Genomic DNA, 17,226 nt, shown 5'->3' on the forward strand with positions numbered 1-17,226 from the left:
TTAATACACATGTATAATTTCTCTGCACCACTTTTAATGTTCGATAAGTTTGTTTTTTGTTGTTGTTGTTTTTCTGGAGTTTTCTTTGCTCGCCCCCCCCCCCCCGGCCCCCTCTCTCTCTCTCTCTCTAAAATTAAGCGGAGAAAAAGAGCAGACAAGTGTACAGATCATTTCCAGCGTGTAAAACGAATGAAGCAAATTACTGGCGCGTCGTGCGGGCAAAAAAAGTAATCGAAGTGAAATGTTTCTTCTAACGTAGAACTTGTGTTGTGGAAGCAGCAGTAGTTCATGTTGTGGTTTTCATTTTATACAATCTTACATATTCACAGATGTGATGATAAGAAGAGAGAAAAAGGAAAGTGTGTGTGTGTGTGTGTGTGTGTGTGTGTGTGTTCACGTTTTGCATCTGTGTGTGGGCGCGCGAGTGTGTGTATGTGTGTACATGCTTTGTGTTCCTGTGTATGCGCTCGCTCGAGTGCGCACATAATGAGCATGACCTCCCCAGATTCCAGCAGAAGACTTGTAACCCCCATCCCATGGACGGATGCCCGGCCAGTCTGGGGCTGCGTGCATGAGTGCCAAGCAGACGAACAAACCCATTATCAGAGGCCAACTTGAAGGGCACTCGTTCAACCGGCACAGCCGCTGGCCTCTGTTTCGGGACACACACCAGCTGTCGACACAGCAAAATGCTTGACCGGTACATGTAATATCAGAGATGACAATGACCCCTGGTCAGCGTACTGACTTAGCCAGAAAAACCCGCTGTTGTTTTCATGTGAGATATAGTGGCGATTGTTCGATGGACTCTCCAGGCGTTTTAGATAGAGTGCGTCAGCTTTCAGAAACAAGATAATTTTGTCAGCTGACACTAATGATATAAATGTTAACCCTTTCACCACCAATGTCGTATTTCAGCACTAACCAGGTAGAGCGTTGATGTCACTGAAATGCGATCAGATCATGGGTCGGTTATATGCAACAAACAAACTGCCGTTCAGTTGATTTTCGGACATATGATTGGCCATCAGTCCGTACAAATCACAGGGGAATCCCAGCTATTCCTAGACGTCATCTTTTCTGTGCTTCTGGCGCCAGGGAGTGTTGCACTCTAAAGTGACTGGCGGTGAATGGGTTAACAGGGTGAAGCGTCTTTTGCACATTGGTATTACTCATTCAATCGCTTTTCTTCTTAAGTCTCTCGTACACAAACAAATATTTTTTTACAAGTATGTCTATGTCTTTTATGTAGGAAATTTCAATACTGTTGTAATTTTTCTACGGATGCAAATCCGTTCTTCGCACATACCTTGGGCATCGTCAGTTGAAGATGAAGGAATTGCGTGTGCGCACGCACGCACACACACACACACACACACACACACACACACACATTTTATATCATTTTTACATGTCAACTAAAACAAACACACCTGTGCACTCGTCAAACAGCTAAACAGATAAAAGTGTGCCAAAAATGTTTCCTCTCTTCAAAGGAGGTGAAAAGAGCCATTAAAAAAAAAAAAAAAAGTGCAGTGGGTCAATGCGACCCGAGAAGAACGCAGAGGGGAGGTGTGAGAGTGGAAAAAAAGAACAGTATATTGGGAAGCAGTGGAGCGAAGCTCAACGTGTTGCCGCTGTGCAAAATGAAGATTCAAGCTGAGGTACACACTGGCAGCAGTCGATGCATTTACGCACACGCTTATTAGCACATACACAAAAAAATTAACACACACGCACTGAACAACAACAACAAAAAAAACACTGACACGCTTGGCCTACAATTAAACACACACACACACATAATATCACACACACACATGAAAAAAAACCGTACACGTATGGCATACAAATTAACACACACACACAGCTTACAAATAAACACACAGACATACACACACACACACACACACACACACACACACACACTTGAACACCCAACACAAAACCTGTGCATACGGACACGACACACACGCGTGGGCACTGTCTCGCACATTTCTGCACGAACGCACATCCCACATCCTACATGGCCCCTCCTCTTCTCACACACCAGTATAAAAAATCTCTCCTCAGGATGCCACATGAAAGGAACTGATATTGCTGACACTTGATGTATGCACCATGAACCCAGTTCGCTGGTAAAACCTTGAACACATACACACACACACACACACACACACACACGCACGTACGCACAATGCATTCTTTTCTCCAACCTTTCTGTCTGTTCTGCTTTTCCTATTCATTTTATGGTCAGGAGGAGAAATGAACTATTTATAGGCGAGAGCTGTCGATCAACACACACACACACACACACTCTCTCTCTCTCTCTCTCTCTGATCTTCCTCTCTTCCTCCCTCTCCCCATCCGACACTCTGTGGGAGGTTGGGGTTGGGGGGGGGGAGGGGATTTGGAGGGGGTATCCGTATATGTCTTCCCACTGCGCTCCTCTCCTCCAACTGAACACACTGGTGAGAGAACTCCAGATCATACAGTCGAACGCACACACGCACGCTCACACAAGTTCACAACCGTTCACATCAAAGCACAAACAGGCCATGCATGCAGGTGATTTCTGGGGGCAACCAGAGGTCAGTGTGGCCACGCGGTGTTGTGAGTGAAACAAAAGTGCCCGGGCAGTCGCTGATGATAAATACAAATACTACCTGAATATCTGTGTGTGTGTGTGTGCAAAATATAAACATGGAAATTACGGCTTTTTCAACAATAAAGTAAACTCTCTCTCTCTCTCTCTCTCTCTCTCTCTCTCTCTCTCTCTCTCTCTCTCTCTGTGTGTGTGTTTGTGTGTGTGTGTATACAAAATATGAACCTTGAAATTATGGATTCTTCAACAATAAAGTAAACACTGTCTCTGTCTCCCTCCCCCCCCCCCTCTCTCTCTCCAAATGCATGATTGGATTGTACCCCTTATCATCTACCCTTCCCCATCCTCTCTCTCTCTCTCTCTCTCTCTCTCTCTCTAATTATTGTCTGTTCACAGTCCCCTTCATGAGGGGCCCAGGCCTAAAATGAATAAACCATCTGAATCTGAATCTCTGTGTGTGTGTGTGTGTGTGTTTATTGCCTCCGAGTGGGTTTGACACAAAACCTGGAGCATTGCCAATTAAAAGTCAGTGAGAGATATCCTGCTGTGAAAACCCCGTTGCAAAGTTTTACCCAATTTGTGACAGTATAAAGAAGGATGAATTGGCTATCATTTCATATGTTATATGCAAGCCCGTTCTATACTGATCTTAGAAGAATGTTTATTGTTTCTTATCTAATATTCAGATATAACATTCTGTTTGATGGTGTGGGCTATATGAACAACAATCTCGAACTGTGGCGAAAGTGTTTTTCTTACGATTTAACTCAGAAAAGAAGTGATATTAAAATCGTGAAGAATTTATCGCCTGATACATGTTTAGGAGGAATCATCAGTGTTAAAGTTTATTTTGGTAAAATTGTAAAGTCACAGTTTTGTGACTTTAGGAATACATGTTAGATGGTATATATATATATATATATATATATATATATATATATATATATATATATCGGTCGAGCGAAATTCGATGGGGTTTTTTGTTTTGTAGTAGTTTTAACGAAATTCGTCACGACTGACATTCAGGCAAAAGGAGAAAGGCGGTGGTGGGCACTGTGTGGAGGAAGGGGGTGGGGGATAGGGCTTAAAAATGACAGTGGGAAAAGGAAAAATGAATACGTTGAAGAAGAAGCAGAAGTTTCAGTTTCAATGAAGGCGTCAGTGCGTGTGGACTGATCCATATGCGCTGCACTACGCCAGGTTTTTATTGAAAAAAAGGGAGTGTGGTGGGTCAGACGCACGGTCTGCCAGTGACCGAGGCATGAACCCAGCTTCACACATCAGATCGTGAAAGCACATACGTTGCTACAGTCGGGAGCATTGACATGCACACACACATTCTCTCTCTCTCTCTCTCTGTCTGTCTCTGTCTCTGTCTCTCTCTCTCTCTCTCTCTCTCTCTCTCTCTCTCACACACACACACACCGGGGGAAACGGGGGGGGGGGGGAGGTGCGTTTGCATGGAAATGTGTACTTTGCATTTGATCTGTATTGAAAAGAAGAAGAGAAGAAGTGTGTATGTTGGCATAACTTCGTATGTTGACTCATATTCATTTCATTATGATGGGAATTCGTAGTAAGGGTTTACACTGAGACACGGTGGTGTATGTTTGTGTGTTTTTTTCTGTGCGTGCGTGTGTGTTTGTTGTATCCGACAGATAATTTATTAACATTATGCTTTGTATCCCGTTTGGGGGTAGTGGAAACCACTGTGTAAATATGCATCAAAAACATAAACAAAAAGAAAAAGAAAAAAAATGTGACAACCAAACCCAACTCTGATACACTCTTTCAAACAACAACAACAACAACAAAAACAACAACAACAAAACAACCAAAAGAAAAAAAATTGAACCATCCACCCCTCACACTCGCCAACACCCCGTGGGCCCATTGATCCAAGGCAAGTCGACTGTTGTGAGAGGAGGTAGTTAATATGAACCAACTGCACAGGCTTCGGCGACCTATTCAAGCAACAGAGACATGAATTCCCACCTATTTTTCGCAACAAGCGCGGTGAAACCAGTCTGCATGCACGCGAACTATAAAAGCCGTCATAGCTGGGGCGATCGCGCAGACGCTACCCGACAGAGGCAGGCCTTTGCTGTTCGTTTGTGTTTGTTTGGGAGCCCAAACCACGTGCAGTCTACCTGTGTTGTCAGGTGAGTTTTTGTGCTTCATACTATTCTTTATTCATTTATTTATTTATTTATTTACATAGGTTTTTCCCTCCCCTTGGTTTCAGCTCTGTGGTTCCGGTAAGATTTCATGCTTTTATTTATTATTTATTTATCTATCTGTTCATTCGTTTGTTCGTTCATTTAGACCTATGTATTGATTGTTTTACTTCATTCGTTGCTTAAATAATGGTTTTGCTGGACGTGTGGTCATAAGCTTATTGTCTGTGCTTCATTCTTTATTTATTCGATCTACACTTCAGTCTTTAGTATAAACTATTTGGCCTGGAAAATATTCCATGCTTCTTTATATTGATTTCATTTGATTCATTCCTTAATATGTTCATTTGTGCGTTTTTATTGCTTCTTTCATTGCTCAGAATGGCTTCGCGATATGTGTGGCCCGGCAACATTTTGTTCTTTTTATATATTTTTTTTTATTCGACAGTCTCTTTATCATTTGCATATTTTCTTTCTCTCTTTATTTACTTGTCTATTTGAATTTTGCTACGACTGTGTGTAAACTTTCCCAGGAGAAAAAAATACACGTGCCGCCTTTATTTCAACTGAAGAAAGTAGACACCAGCTTAATGTTACTTAAATCAAAATGATTTATTAAATCCTATTGGTGTAATTTCATGATTAAAAAAATGTTTTATTTATGTTTTTCAGTCATTTATCTCTTGTGGTGATTACCATTTTCCGTGATTGTCCTGTTAAAGAATACTTCTTATATTGAATTCTGTTGCACGCAAGACTGACAAAAGCCTTTTTTAGTTCACGACCTCAACTTGGGCTGGTGGTGCAGTATGATCATGTTTTTACATCTTTAACAGAATATTTGTTGAATCTTAAACTGTGTAATGTTAGCATGTCTGTAACACCCTCCCTACCTTCCCACGACACTTTTGAGAAAGACGGAGACAGAAACATAGACAGGCGGGTATGTGATACACACACACACACACACACACACACACACACGTGCTCACACACGTGCTCACACAGTGATAGACAAACAGTTAGACCCGTATACCAGCTGTGCATGTAAGTTTATGTTTCGTGCGTTTTGTGTGAGTGTGGGGGAGGGGGCGAAAGGGAGGCCGGGAGGGGAACTGGTGTCGTTGGTGACTTTGGACTCCTTGTAATTGATCCTCTTCTATGGCCTAATTTGATGAACCCACCTACAGTTGTATACACACACACACACACACGCACGCACGCACGCACACACACACACAGATATATATATATATATATATATATATATATATATATACATCTGTGTGTGTAAAGGTCGCAAACACTCTGAGGAATATTGTTAGATTACTCACAGCTGTTATCATTATTGCTGCTGTTTTTGCTGCTAATTTTTGTTTTGTTGTTGTTTGTTTTGTTTGTTGTTGTTTGTTTTTTGTTGTTGTTGTTGTTTTGTGTTTATTTGTTTTTGGTTTTTTTGTGTGTGTGTGTGGTTTTTTTTGTGTGTTTTTGTTTTTTTGTTGCTGTTTTTTTTTGGGGGGGGGCTGCTGCTGTCGCTACTGCAAATTGTTGCCGTTGATGTTTTTTGGTTGGTTTGTTTTTTCCTTACACATTGGACCATTTTAGCTGTCAAAAGTGACAGTTGGAAACTTTTGTCTCAGTCGTATTGAGCGGTACACCGTCCCAGCGGCATAGGAAATGAAGATATTATTACGTCTCGGCTGATGAATTAGGCATTCCGTTTTACTGAAGGACTGTCCATTTGAAAGATTTAACTGAATCACGGTTCAAACTGTAGGCTTGACCATACCAGACATCTTCAGAGAGAACAACAGAGCACTCCAAATGCATGGACAGCGTGTAATTTTCAAATGAACCTGAACATTAGGTGGTACGCTGAAGTTGCCAAATGCTTTTGGGGGCAACGAACCAAACCAAAAGAAAAAAAAAAGAATAATAAATAAATAAAATAGAATGAACCACGTTTTAGGTCATCTCTGCACTCGTTGTTTTCTTGTTTTGGACTTGGTGGAGGGTTGAGTGACCTCAGTGCAGGATTGAGTTGAGGTCACTGAGACGTGCATTAAAAGCATGTCCTCATTCCAAGACGGGGGGCATAGTTTCCATCCATCCAAACTTCACGAATTTTGTTCCGGTTGGGAATCTTTCTCTTTGCTTCAACATTTTTTATGCTTTGTTTTTCTTGTTCTTTGCGTGTCTTGGCTTAATTTGAGCATAAATCATGCTTTCTGTGATCTGTTCTTGAGGTTAAAAGACACTGAGTGTGTCTGTGTATATGTGCCTGCGCGCATGTGTGTGGGTGCGTGTGTGTGAGAGAGAGAGAAGAAGAAGAGTTGGGGAGAGAGAAAGTGAGATTTTAAAGCAAAATCACGCCAGCATTCTTGCAGCACGAAAAGATTATTTCAATGACCAAAGCGATTTTAAAACCTGCTGTTCTCAAATACTTTCTTGACAGTTTATTGGCTGTTATTGAAACCTCTGCAAGTCTTCTTACCTTCAAATATGAGCTCTTCTTCCCCCCCTCCTTCCTCCCTCTCAAAGGAGAGAACTAGATATGAAAAGGGGGACCTAAAAAACAAAACAAAAAAACATACCCGTGCACTCCAATTATCCTCGCCCAAAGATTTAAGATTTTATCTTGCCTACTCTTTCTTTCTTTCTCAAACCCTTGCCTGTTAAGACTTCTCTTGTCAATGTCGTCAACAAGGTCCCTGCCTATCTGTATAAAGCACACAAGAGACGAAGAGAATTACATGTCACAGAAGACCGATGATGTGCGACGCTGCTGTTTTGCCCCTTTCAAAAGGACTAAAGCCATATGAATAAATCCTCTCTCTCTCTCTCTCTCTCTCTCTCAGTTTTGTATTATGAATTGCCCCGGGCTCAAAGGGACCGGCTTCAAAAAGTCCAGTCAATGGACTGTGTCGCCTGGTTGGGAGTGGGGGGAGGGGGATATGCCCATGGAATCCGCTTAGTGGGTTTGCCGTACCTTGACTTTGCGCTTTGCGTTCGTTTCATCTCAGTTGTGGGTTTGTGGACCCCGCCAGTTCCAACCGGTTTTGGCTGGTTACAACCGCCTCCGCTTGCAGTTGGCTGGCTGCTGTTACCACCCCAGTGCTTGTGGCGCTGTAAACACACGCACTGTGCACTGATGTGTGAGTCCAAAGCGTAGGTGTTTGGCTACAACCATGAAAACAGAAAACTAGAAAGAGAGAATGGTCGACTTTGTTTTCGTCGTCAGCAACAGTACGGTGAACGATAAGCAGCAGCAACAACAACAACAACAACAAATGGACGTCAAGTCATCACGATATTGGTAGGTTTTATATGTGAATCACGTTAAACTCTAAGCCCACGCGGTATGACTATCAAAAAGAAGCGTAATAAAGAGAGAACGTCAAGCCATCCCGATATTGGCAGGTTTTATATGCGAGTCTTGGACATTAATGTGTGACTGTAAGAAAATGATATAATAATGAGAGGACTTGAGCGGAAAGGATCGATTGATATTTTTCATCAGTAAGCTGACTGTTACAACGAACGATTGAAAAAACATATTGACCTCAAATAAGCGTGAGGCGCGTCAATGATAGTAAAAAAAAATATAAAAGAATAATAAATTCAAATTTCATATAACTTTAAGGAGGTATAGAGAGAGCCGAGACTGACTGGGACGCGTGGCAGAGTGAGGAATAGTCCATACACTCTACACCTTCAGCACTGATTATCCAACTGAAGTACTGTGACTATTGAACAAGAGACTTAAATACGTTGAATGGTACGAGAGAATTTAGTTGGGACTGATGGAACATAGGCAAAAACAAACAAACCATATATATATAGAGAGAGAGAAAGAGAGGGTTATGGATGTGAGGATCGCGGTCAGCAGTGAAAATGTGTATTGCTGTTCCCTGTTTAAGGTCCCTGTGCAAAACAGGTGAATGGTACTGGCAACCCCCATGACGAATTCGTCACCGAAAAAAAAAATCACCAACATCGGATTTCCAACATCCTTATCCTATCAGTCCTTTACCTAAGTCAATGCAGATTTTTATTTACTCTCTCTCTTTCTCTCTCCCCCTCTCTCTCTCCCATTCTCTCCTCCATTTTCTCTTTGTATTGCTTTTACATTGTTCATTTTGTTTTACATTTTTTTTATTGTTATTATCATTTCTTGTTGTTATCATTATGAGGGCATAGTGGAAAGAAGCTTGTACTTTATCCTTTTAATTTCGAGTCCTATCTCTCTCTCTCTCTCTCTCTCTCTCTCTCTCTCTCTCTCTCTCTCTCTCTGTGTGTGTGTGTGTGTGTTTGGCGTTATTCACTTTGTCATGAATTATGGTGGTTGGACATTATTGCTTTCTTAATTGATCATTTTATTATGCAGATACGATTCCGGCTGGCAGACCATATAGTTTGCATATTGGGATAATAAAGTATAAAGTGACATGCGAGTTCAAGATGAAGAAATCATCAAACATGGGTGAATTGTAACAGATGGCTGACCTGCACATGAACCCGTGTAAACCTGCTGATCAGACCTTGAGGGATTTGCAGCAAGTTCGTGAGCGTGTTATTTTGTTCATACTTGGTATCGAAAACCTCTTATCGTGTGTGACTAGATCTTCAACATACACGTTTCCTAGATGGGTTTAGAAAAGGTGACAGATCAGTTTCCAAATGCACTGATTTTTGTTTGTTTTTGTTTTTTGGGGTTTTTTTTTGTTCTGGTGCCAGACACCATCCAAAACATTGATTCCATAGAATTATCTCCATGCTGGACATTACCACTGAGAGCGAGCGAAGAAGATGGCGCTGGGTTAGGACACGTCCTAGATAATACAAGCAGCTGCGCTTCCTGTAGTAGCCCTTTGCAGATGTGGTGTAGCGTATATGGATTTGTCCGAACGCAGTGACCCCTCCTTGAGTAACTGATACTGTGTGTGATGGGGAATGAGCGCAAAGAAGATCCAGGGAGAAATGAGGCAGAACAGCACAAAAAGAACTGAAGAGCAATGGGTTGCCAGTACAGTGGTGGGGTGGAGGGAGGGGGGCAGGGCAAACTATAACAGCACGAGATAAAACAGCAACTGATCTGCCATACGGCGGGAATAACGAATTGTTAATAATGGTCAGCGTCAACATCATCGCTATGGTTCGCTCTAAAAACAAAGGGTGAAAATCTATCGCACCTTCACCAAAAAGTGTTCACCTTTTAACAAAAAGTGGCCGGTTACAAGTATGACATCTTAAGACAGTCCAGTTTTTTTTTTGTGTGTGTATGTGTGTGCCCGCACACACACACACACATACAACACAACACACATACACACAACACACACACACACACACAGAGACTTTGTTCTGGCCTCGAGGCCTCACTTCACACACACACACACTCACACACACACACACACACACACACACACACACTTTGTTCTGGCCTCGGGGCCTCGTTTCTTCCCAACACGTGGCAGACACTTCTAACTATTGTAGTTACTCTTGATGTACCGCCGAATTAGACGGTAGCCTGCTGTTTCACCTTGACCTCAACCTTAGCACACCGTGGACTGAAGTCACCATTTGTCAACAGTCCACGAGATGGATGGTGTGTCTTGCCCGACACACGTTTAAAAAAAAACACGTCGCACCGCACGACACAGTACGGTACAGAGACTTTTTCTCGTCACTGCAAACTGTAACATTAACAAGCAATAGCAGCAGCAGTAGTAGTAGTTGTTATTGTTGTTTTCATCATCCTCTTCGTCGTTGTTGTTTTTTTTTTTTTTTTTTTTTTTGTTTGTTTTTAATTCTAAAAAAATATTTTATTCAGAAGTTGTAGTGATAGAAGTACAGTGTTCTTCTTGCACTTGTGAGGTATGTGTTGGGGAGTGGGGGGGGGAAGAGATATGGAGGGAGTTGGGGTCTCTCCCCCCTCCCTTTCCCTGTTTTGTCAATGTGTGATGAATCAGAGTCTTGACGTCATGTTGGATTTCAAAGCTGTACCTTATCTAAAGCGCACACCGACAAGCCCCCACCGGCCTTTGTTGTTCACAAATGTGAAGAGGTCTTTGTTGCTTGCAGACAACGTTAATGTGAAAAGGTCTTTATTTTTTGCAGACAATGTTAATGTGACGAGGGCTTGTTTGCAGACTACATTAATGTGAAGAAGTCTTTGTTGTTTGCAGACAGCGTTGATGTGAAGACGTCTTTGTTGTTTGCAGACAACGTTGATGTGAAGACGTCTTTGTTGTTTGCAGACAGCGTTGATGTGAAGACGTCTTTGTTGTTTGCAGACAACGTTGATGTGAAGACGTCTTTGTTGTTTGCAGACAACGTTGATGTGAAGAAGCCTTTGTTGTTTGCAGACAACGTTGATATGAAGACGTCTTTTTTGTTTGCAGACAAACTTGATGTGAAGAAGTCTTTGTTATTTGCAGACAACGTTGATCTGAAGACGCCTTTGTTGTTTGCAGACAACGTTGATGTGAAGAAGTCTTTGTTGTTTTCAGACAACGTGACTAGCACCATGCTACAGTACGAGGACGGCATGGCGGAGCAGGCAGGGAGTGAGGGTCTGTACCCCAGCTGTCACCAGCCCCCTCTCAGTTCAGATGTCGACGTGGCGCACATGACTCTCGCTCTACAGCCCAGCCCCCGAACTCAACACTCAGACACCCTTCCTCTGATTTCTGAACCGTACCAGCAACACTCACTGAATCCTTTCTCTCCTCATGAAATGAACAGTAACGTTGATCTTTCCTCGCATCAGCATGATGCACGGGCACTCGATAATGAAGGTAAAATGCATGGCGATACCAGCACTGAGGAATTGCGTGTTCCAAGAGAAAACAACGCCTACAGTTCAGACTCGGGTTCCGATGTCTACATGAACAGCGATTACACGGACACCATCGACAGCTCTGCGAGTGAAACCTGCCTCCTGAAAGACGACAGCAGCAGTGATGGCAACGCTCAGAGCGATGACTGTCTCCTCCGGGACCGCTGGCCCGATGCTGACAAGGCACCGGCTGCATACACTAACCAGGTGTTCAGTGAAGAAGGAAACACGGATCCTGCTCCGGTGCCTTGTGAGGACCACAAGAAAACTGTCCATGATATCAATGACACAGAAACAGCTGAAGATCATACACAGTTTGTTGCTGAGCATCAGTCAGCAAATAGTCGGTGTTTGGCAGACGAGGAAGATGAAGACGAAGATGGAGAAGATGTTCCACTGCAGAAGGATACGGCTTTAGAGAGTCTGGTGCATCAACTGGCAGAGCATCATCCCAGTGAGATGGTCAGCATCACGGTGAACGAGGTGGATGCTCCCGATTATGAAACAAGCTCTGAATCGCTGTACCTGGCGCACAAACCTGTGCCTGGCTGTCTGAGGGTTCCGTTCCAGGGCGGTTTGCTGCACAGCACGGAGAGCCTCAACGCCTACAAACTGTCCAAACAAGGGCATTCCAATGCCACCAACAGTCTCCGCGTACAGGCCATCAACAACTGGCGTGCCAAAACCATGGACAACATCCATGTTCGCAACAGTTTCCAGAACCTGGCCTCTGCCTCTGTCAACAACATGGGCCAAGTTTGCCGTAAAGCCCTGAGCTACATCCGGACAGACATGGAGTTTAGTTCCAGGCTGTCTCTTGGTGGCTGTGGCGGTAAACCGCCGTCTATCCTGACAGTGAGTGACGGAGAATCCCCCAGTGACGAGGACTCATCAGCCAAAGACGACCCTCACCAGGGAGTGCCCAGTGTGGCCAGTGGTCGACACATGCGCAACGTGCTGCTCATGGCTCTGCTGATCACCATTTTCTTCGTGGCCAACTTCGCCACACGCAACCTGCAGAGCAGTCTGAACCAGGACGGCGCCGTGGGGGTCTTCAGCCTGGCGGTGATGTTCGTCTTCTACATCCTGGGCAGTCTGCTGAGCCCCGTGCTAGTGCAGGGACTGGGGGTGAAGCGCGTCATCGTGGTGGGCCTCATGTTCCAGCTGTTCTACGTGGCCGCCAACCTGTACCCGGCAATGTGGCTCATGATCCCCGCCTCCATGGGCGGGGGCGCCAGTCTCACCACCATCTGGAACGCCATGTCCACCTACGTCGTCATGCTGGCCCGCGGGGAGTCCAGGGTCACGGGCAAGCCTTACGAAAGGGTGTCAGACCGCTTCTTCGGTATCTTCTGCCTCATCTACCAGAGCAACCTCGTTATCGGCAACCTCATTGCTGCCCTCGTACTTTCTTATGGAGACAGTGTCGTGGACAGTTCCGCTGTTGCTGTTGTGAACGATATCGCTCAGAACGCAACTGTTGCAAATTATTCTCTTTTGTACCGCGAAAATCTGCCCTCTGAAAACGTTTCTCACGAGATGAGCACAGTTTTTCTGGACCTGACTGAAGAGGTGTTGCTCACCAGGAACGGGAGTTCCACAGCAGGGACACTGAACACCAGCGAAGGGTCTCCTGTCGATATATGTGGAGCGGACTTCTGTCATCATTACGAAATCACCACGGGCGCCGCTTCCGTGACCCAGTTCACCATCTTCCTCCTGTTCGGCACCTTCATGCTGCTGCTCGTCATCTGCATCTTCATCGCCTGGTGTCTGCTGGAGCCGCTCTCCCCCCACCTCTTCACCTCCACCGCCTCCCCCTGGCGGAGAGTGAAGGACCAGATGGTGGCCCTTGCCAAATTTTCCCGGAACAGGAAGTTCCAGCTGCTCTTCCCTCTGATGTTGTACAGTGTGATGCAGTATTCTTTCGTCAGCTCGGAGATCACCGTGGTAAGCCGCTATTAATTCTCTCTCACCACACCCCTACCCCCACACTGACGTCTGATCATCGTGCCCTCAAAATCTTTGTTCATGTCGCCTCGCAAGGTCCGTTTGATAGTAGTTGATTTCTAACGACTGTACTTTGTTTCCTTACACACATAACTCAAATAGTTCATTTATAGATTTCTATGATTAATATTGCATGTCAGTAAAGGTACACCGGATGATTTGTTCATGGTCAGCAAGTAACGTAGGATTGTGGGTGTTCTGGTTGTAAACTCTGTGTGTGGGCGTGCGTACGAGCGCGCGCGCGCATGTGTGTGTGTTTCTTATGGTTTTGTGAATTTCATATCAATTGCTGTGTTGATCTTTCAAGCCTTGGTGTGTTTCATTAGAATTACTTTCATTATTAATTAACGAGCGCCGATAAGTAAACTGATTTGCTAGATTGTTCAGGTCTTGGTTTAGTTTTGGTGAGCTTTGTACTGACTGCTGGACTGGTTGTGCCAGGCGTTCATGACGTGCCCTATCGGGGTGTGGATGGTGGGCTACTGCATGATGCTGTACGGGGCCAACTGCAGCATCAGCTCTTACGTCTGTCAGGCCTTCATCGCGCGCGTTGGGCGTGGTTTCTTCATCGGCCTAGGTGAGTGACCTCCCTTCCCATCAGTCATTCTTCTCAAAAAGAAGACGTATATTTTTTGTTGCGTTTTGATTTTTGGTGTTGTTTGTTTCGTGTGTGTGTGTGTGTGTGTTACGACACTGCAGGTTATTTGTGTGTTTGTTTCGCATGTTTTTCAAGCAGCTGTGATGTAGCCAATAATATGCGTCAGTCCACATGTTTTAATGTCTCCTTGAAAGTTATATTTTGTCAACAGAAAACATGTTTTGTTGAAAATCCGGCTTGTCTGTTTTAAGGCGTCTATTACGATGCTAGCCATTACTCTCTATGTGCGTTTGTTTGTTGAGTTTGTTTTGTTCCTTGAGTTCATTTATAACCTTTGCAAAATATTAAAGTGTGTGTGTTTGTGTCTTGCCTTGTAGACTATGTATATAGACTATGTAGTCGTACGTGACTCTGTGTGTAACAGGTATGTGTCGCACTGTCTACCTGTGAGCAACGCACGTGAGCGTGCGCGTGTGTGTAGCCCTATGTGTGTGTGTGTGTGAGAGAGAGAGAGAGAGCGTCTCACAGTCTGCATCTGTGTGTGCTGCAGCCGCTGTCATCAACCTGGGCCTGCTGGTGACCTTGAGGTTCTGGAAGCCCCAGGCAGATTCTTTGGTGCCCATGCTCATCATCTCCAGTCTCTTCGGCTTCGCTGATGGCATCTGGAACTTCTCCGTCAATGGTTAGTACAGCCAGAAGGCATAGGAAATATAAGTTAATCATTGTTGTTATTTTGGGGGGGTTTCTTTTTTTTTAAATTTTTTATTTTTTATTAAAATCAACATCTGTTGTTGGGAGTGGGCAGTCCTTCTGCCTGCTAGAACGTCATTCTTTACTTGAAAAAGACTTAGCAACAAGAAAATGATAATAGAATAAAATAAACACGAGCATAAATAGTAATATGGCATATTGAAAGTTCACAAAAGAGAAGTAGCTAACACGTCGCATGTAAAAAAATTTTAAAAATGTGGAACGTCTTGAAATATATTACAATTAACTGTTGATTTCTTTATGCTTTACCCAACATATAGCCTAAGTGTTAGACAGCATTTTCAGTCAGTCACACACATGCAATAATCACAGTGGATATGTATATAAAAATATATTTTAAAAATATATATATGGAAAAAAACAACCTTCATGTGTTAACTTAGAGTAAACCACACACAATAATCACAGCCATACACGTGCAGCAAGTACAGTTATTAAAGAATAGGTTGTTTTTTTGTTTTTTGTTTTTTTCAAAGTTCATACTATAATCAGATATAGATGTATGACAACAAGCTTTTCAACCGTGATTTAAGTTCCTTACTAAAATTGAAACAGAACCTATCTTTATCGATCACTTTAAAATTCCTTTAAATTGAAACTATCTTTGTTGATCACTTTGAACTGAAACTCTTTGTTGATCACTTTGAACTGAAACTATCTTTGTTGATCACTTTAAATTCCTTTAAACTGAAACTACTTCAGATGATCACTTTAAACTGAAACTCTTTGTTGATCACTTTGAACTGAAACTATCTTTGTTGATCACTTTAAATTCCTTTAAACTGAAACTACTTCAGATGATCACTTTAAACTGAAACTATCTTTGTTGATCACTTTAAACTGAAGCTACCTTTGTTGATCACTTGAAACTGAAACTACCTTTGTTGATTACTTTAAACTGAAACTATCATTGTTGATTATTTAAAACTGAAACTACCTTTGTTGATCACTTTAAACTGAAACCATGACTGTTTTCCTTCACTGACAGGGATGTGCGGGTCCGTGTTCCCGGACAACTTCGAAGAGGCCTTCTCCGGGCTGCGTATCGCCCAGGGGATAGGAGGTGCCTTCAACATGGCGTACTCCCCCTTCTTCTGCCTCACCGTCAAGATCTACGTGGTCATGGGCATCGTCGTCACCGTCTTCGTCGGCTACGTGGGGGCCGAGGTACTCATCCGCCGGGAGGAGAGAGAGAAGAGGGCGGCTGGGGTGTTGGGCGAGAAAGACGAGGTCGTTGTTGTGCCTGAGAAGGCTTGATGTGACGAGGCGGGGTGGGGGTGAGGGTGGGGGATGGTTTGGGGGCCTAGGAACGGGGGGCAGGCGGGGCAGGGGATGATAGGTGCCGATCCGGTGAGAAGGGGGAAAGGGGGGTGGTCTGCGACTGCTGTGCCGTAGTGCCAGAAAGACATCGTCGTTATCGTTGTTGTTCGTGATTAGTTTTGATGTGACGAGGAGGAGTGTTGGGAGGGTTTGTCGTTACTCCGTCTCTCACTCTCTCTCTCTCTCTCTCTCTCTCTCTCTCTCTCTCTCTCTCTCTCCATCCTTGAATAAAAACGTTTGGGAGTTATTCTGAGCTTGAAAGAGAAACTCCTGTGCACACTGTAGGCCATATGGCCGACCATGCGGAGGACAGTGGTGGTAAAGAACAGAAGTCAGTGACCCATTATAATATACGGCTATACTGTGAATAACACATACACACACACACATTCTCTCTCTCTCTCTCTCTCTCTCTCTCTCTCTTTTGCGCATAAACCCTTACTCAAGAGAGCGAACTGGAAGGCAATAAGGTCCGCAACAAGACGTTCACCCATACTTCAGAGGACCACATATTATATACATACCCGGTATACATGCAAGGCAGCATGTCTGTAAGTCAGTACGATTATCATGACTATAAGCCGTGCGTTTGGAATAAAGACAGAAAACGAATGATCAACGAAGGGAGATGAATGAGAATCTCTCAACAGATTGATCGTTACCGTGTGAGTGTGAGAATGTGTGTGACAGAAACAAACGAGTGAGAGAGAGAGAGAGATTAACATCATGAGTTATTATACTCGTTTGGTAAAAACGTTTTGAAATTTCCATGCTTCCATATTTATCTCTGTATGTGGATGCAGTCGGATACTATTCCAACATCTGAATTTGTACATTTTGGGGTTTTTTTTTTTTTTTACGATATTGTGTTTTTCATCAGTGAGTTTTGTAGCATATTAATGGG

The 17,226-nt window shown here is 43.7% G+C and overlaps 1 protein-coding gene across 2 annotated transcripts; it reads left to right on the top strand.

Moving 5' to 3' along the window:
* The first annotated feature begins 4,549 nt into the window (after positions 1 to 4,549).
* LOC143288026 (uncharacterized) lies at positions 4,550 to 16,538 on the top strand. Of its 2 annotated transcripts, none has more exons than XM_076596293.1 (5): positions 4,550 to 4,767; positions 11,295 to 13,573; positions 14,075 to 14,210; positions 14,782 to 14,913; positions 15,991 to 16,538. In XM_076596293.1, the coding sequence occupies exons 2-5, from the start codon at positions 11,312 to 11,314 to the stop codon at positions 16,257 to 16,259; spliced, it is 2,799 nt and encodes a 932-aa protein (XP_076452408.1). In that variant the 5' UTR covers positions 4,550 to 4,767; positions 11,295 to 11,311; the 3' UTR covers positions 16,260 to 16,538. The 2 variants fall into 2 exon arrangements, with proteins under 2 accessions (XP_076452408.1, XP_076452399.1); XM_076596284.1 differs by lacking the exon at positions 4,550 to 4,767 and adding an exon at positions 7,775 to 8,098.
* The last annotated feature ends 688 nt before the right edge of the window (positions 16,539 to 17,226 follow it).

This window comes from Babylonia areolata, chromosome 1 (genome assembly GCF_041734735.1).
Source record: "Babylonia areolata isolate BAREFJ2019XMU chromosome 1, ASM4173473v1, whole genome shotgun sequence".
Taxonomy (NCBI): domain Eukaryota; kingdom Metazoa; phylum Mollusca; class Gastropoda; order Neogastropoda; family Buccinidae; genus Babylonia; species Babylonia areolata.

Coding starts and splice junctions, on each gene's coding strand:
- LOC143288026 (XM_076596293.1), top strand. CDS start 11,312: ATGCTACAGTACGAGGACGGCATGGCGGAGCAGGCAGGGAGTGAGGGT. Junction 13,574..14,074: donor TCAGCTCGGAGATCACCGTG/GTAAGCCGCTAT, acceptor TGGTTGTGCCAG/GCGTTCATGACGTGCCCTAT. Junction 14,914..15,990: donor CTGGAACTTCTCCGTCAATG/GTTAGTACAGCC, acceptor CTTCACTGACAG/GGATGTGCGGGTCCGTGTTC.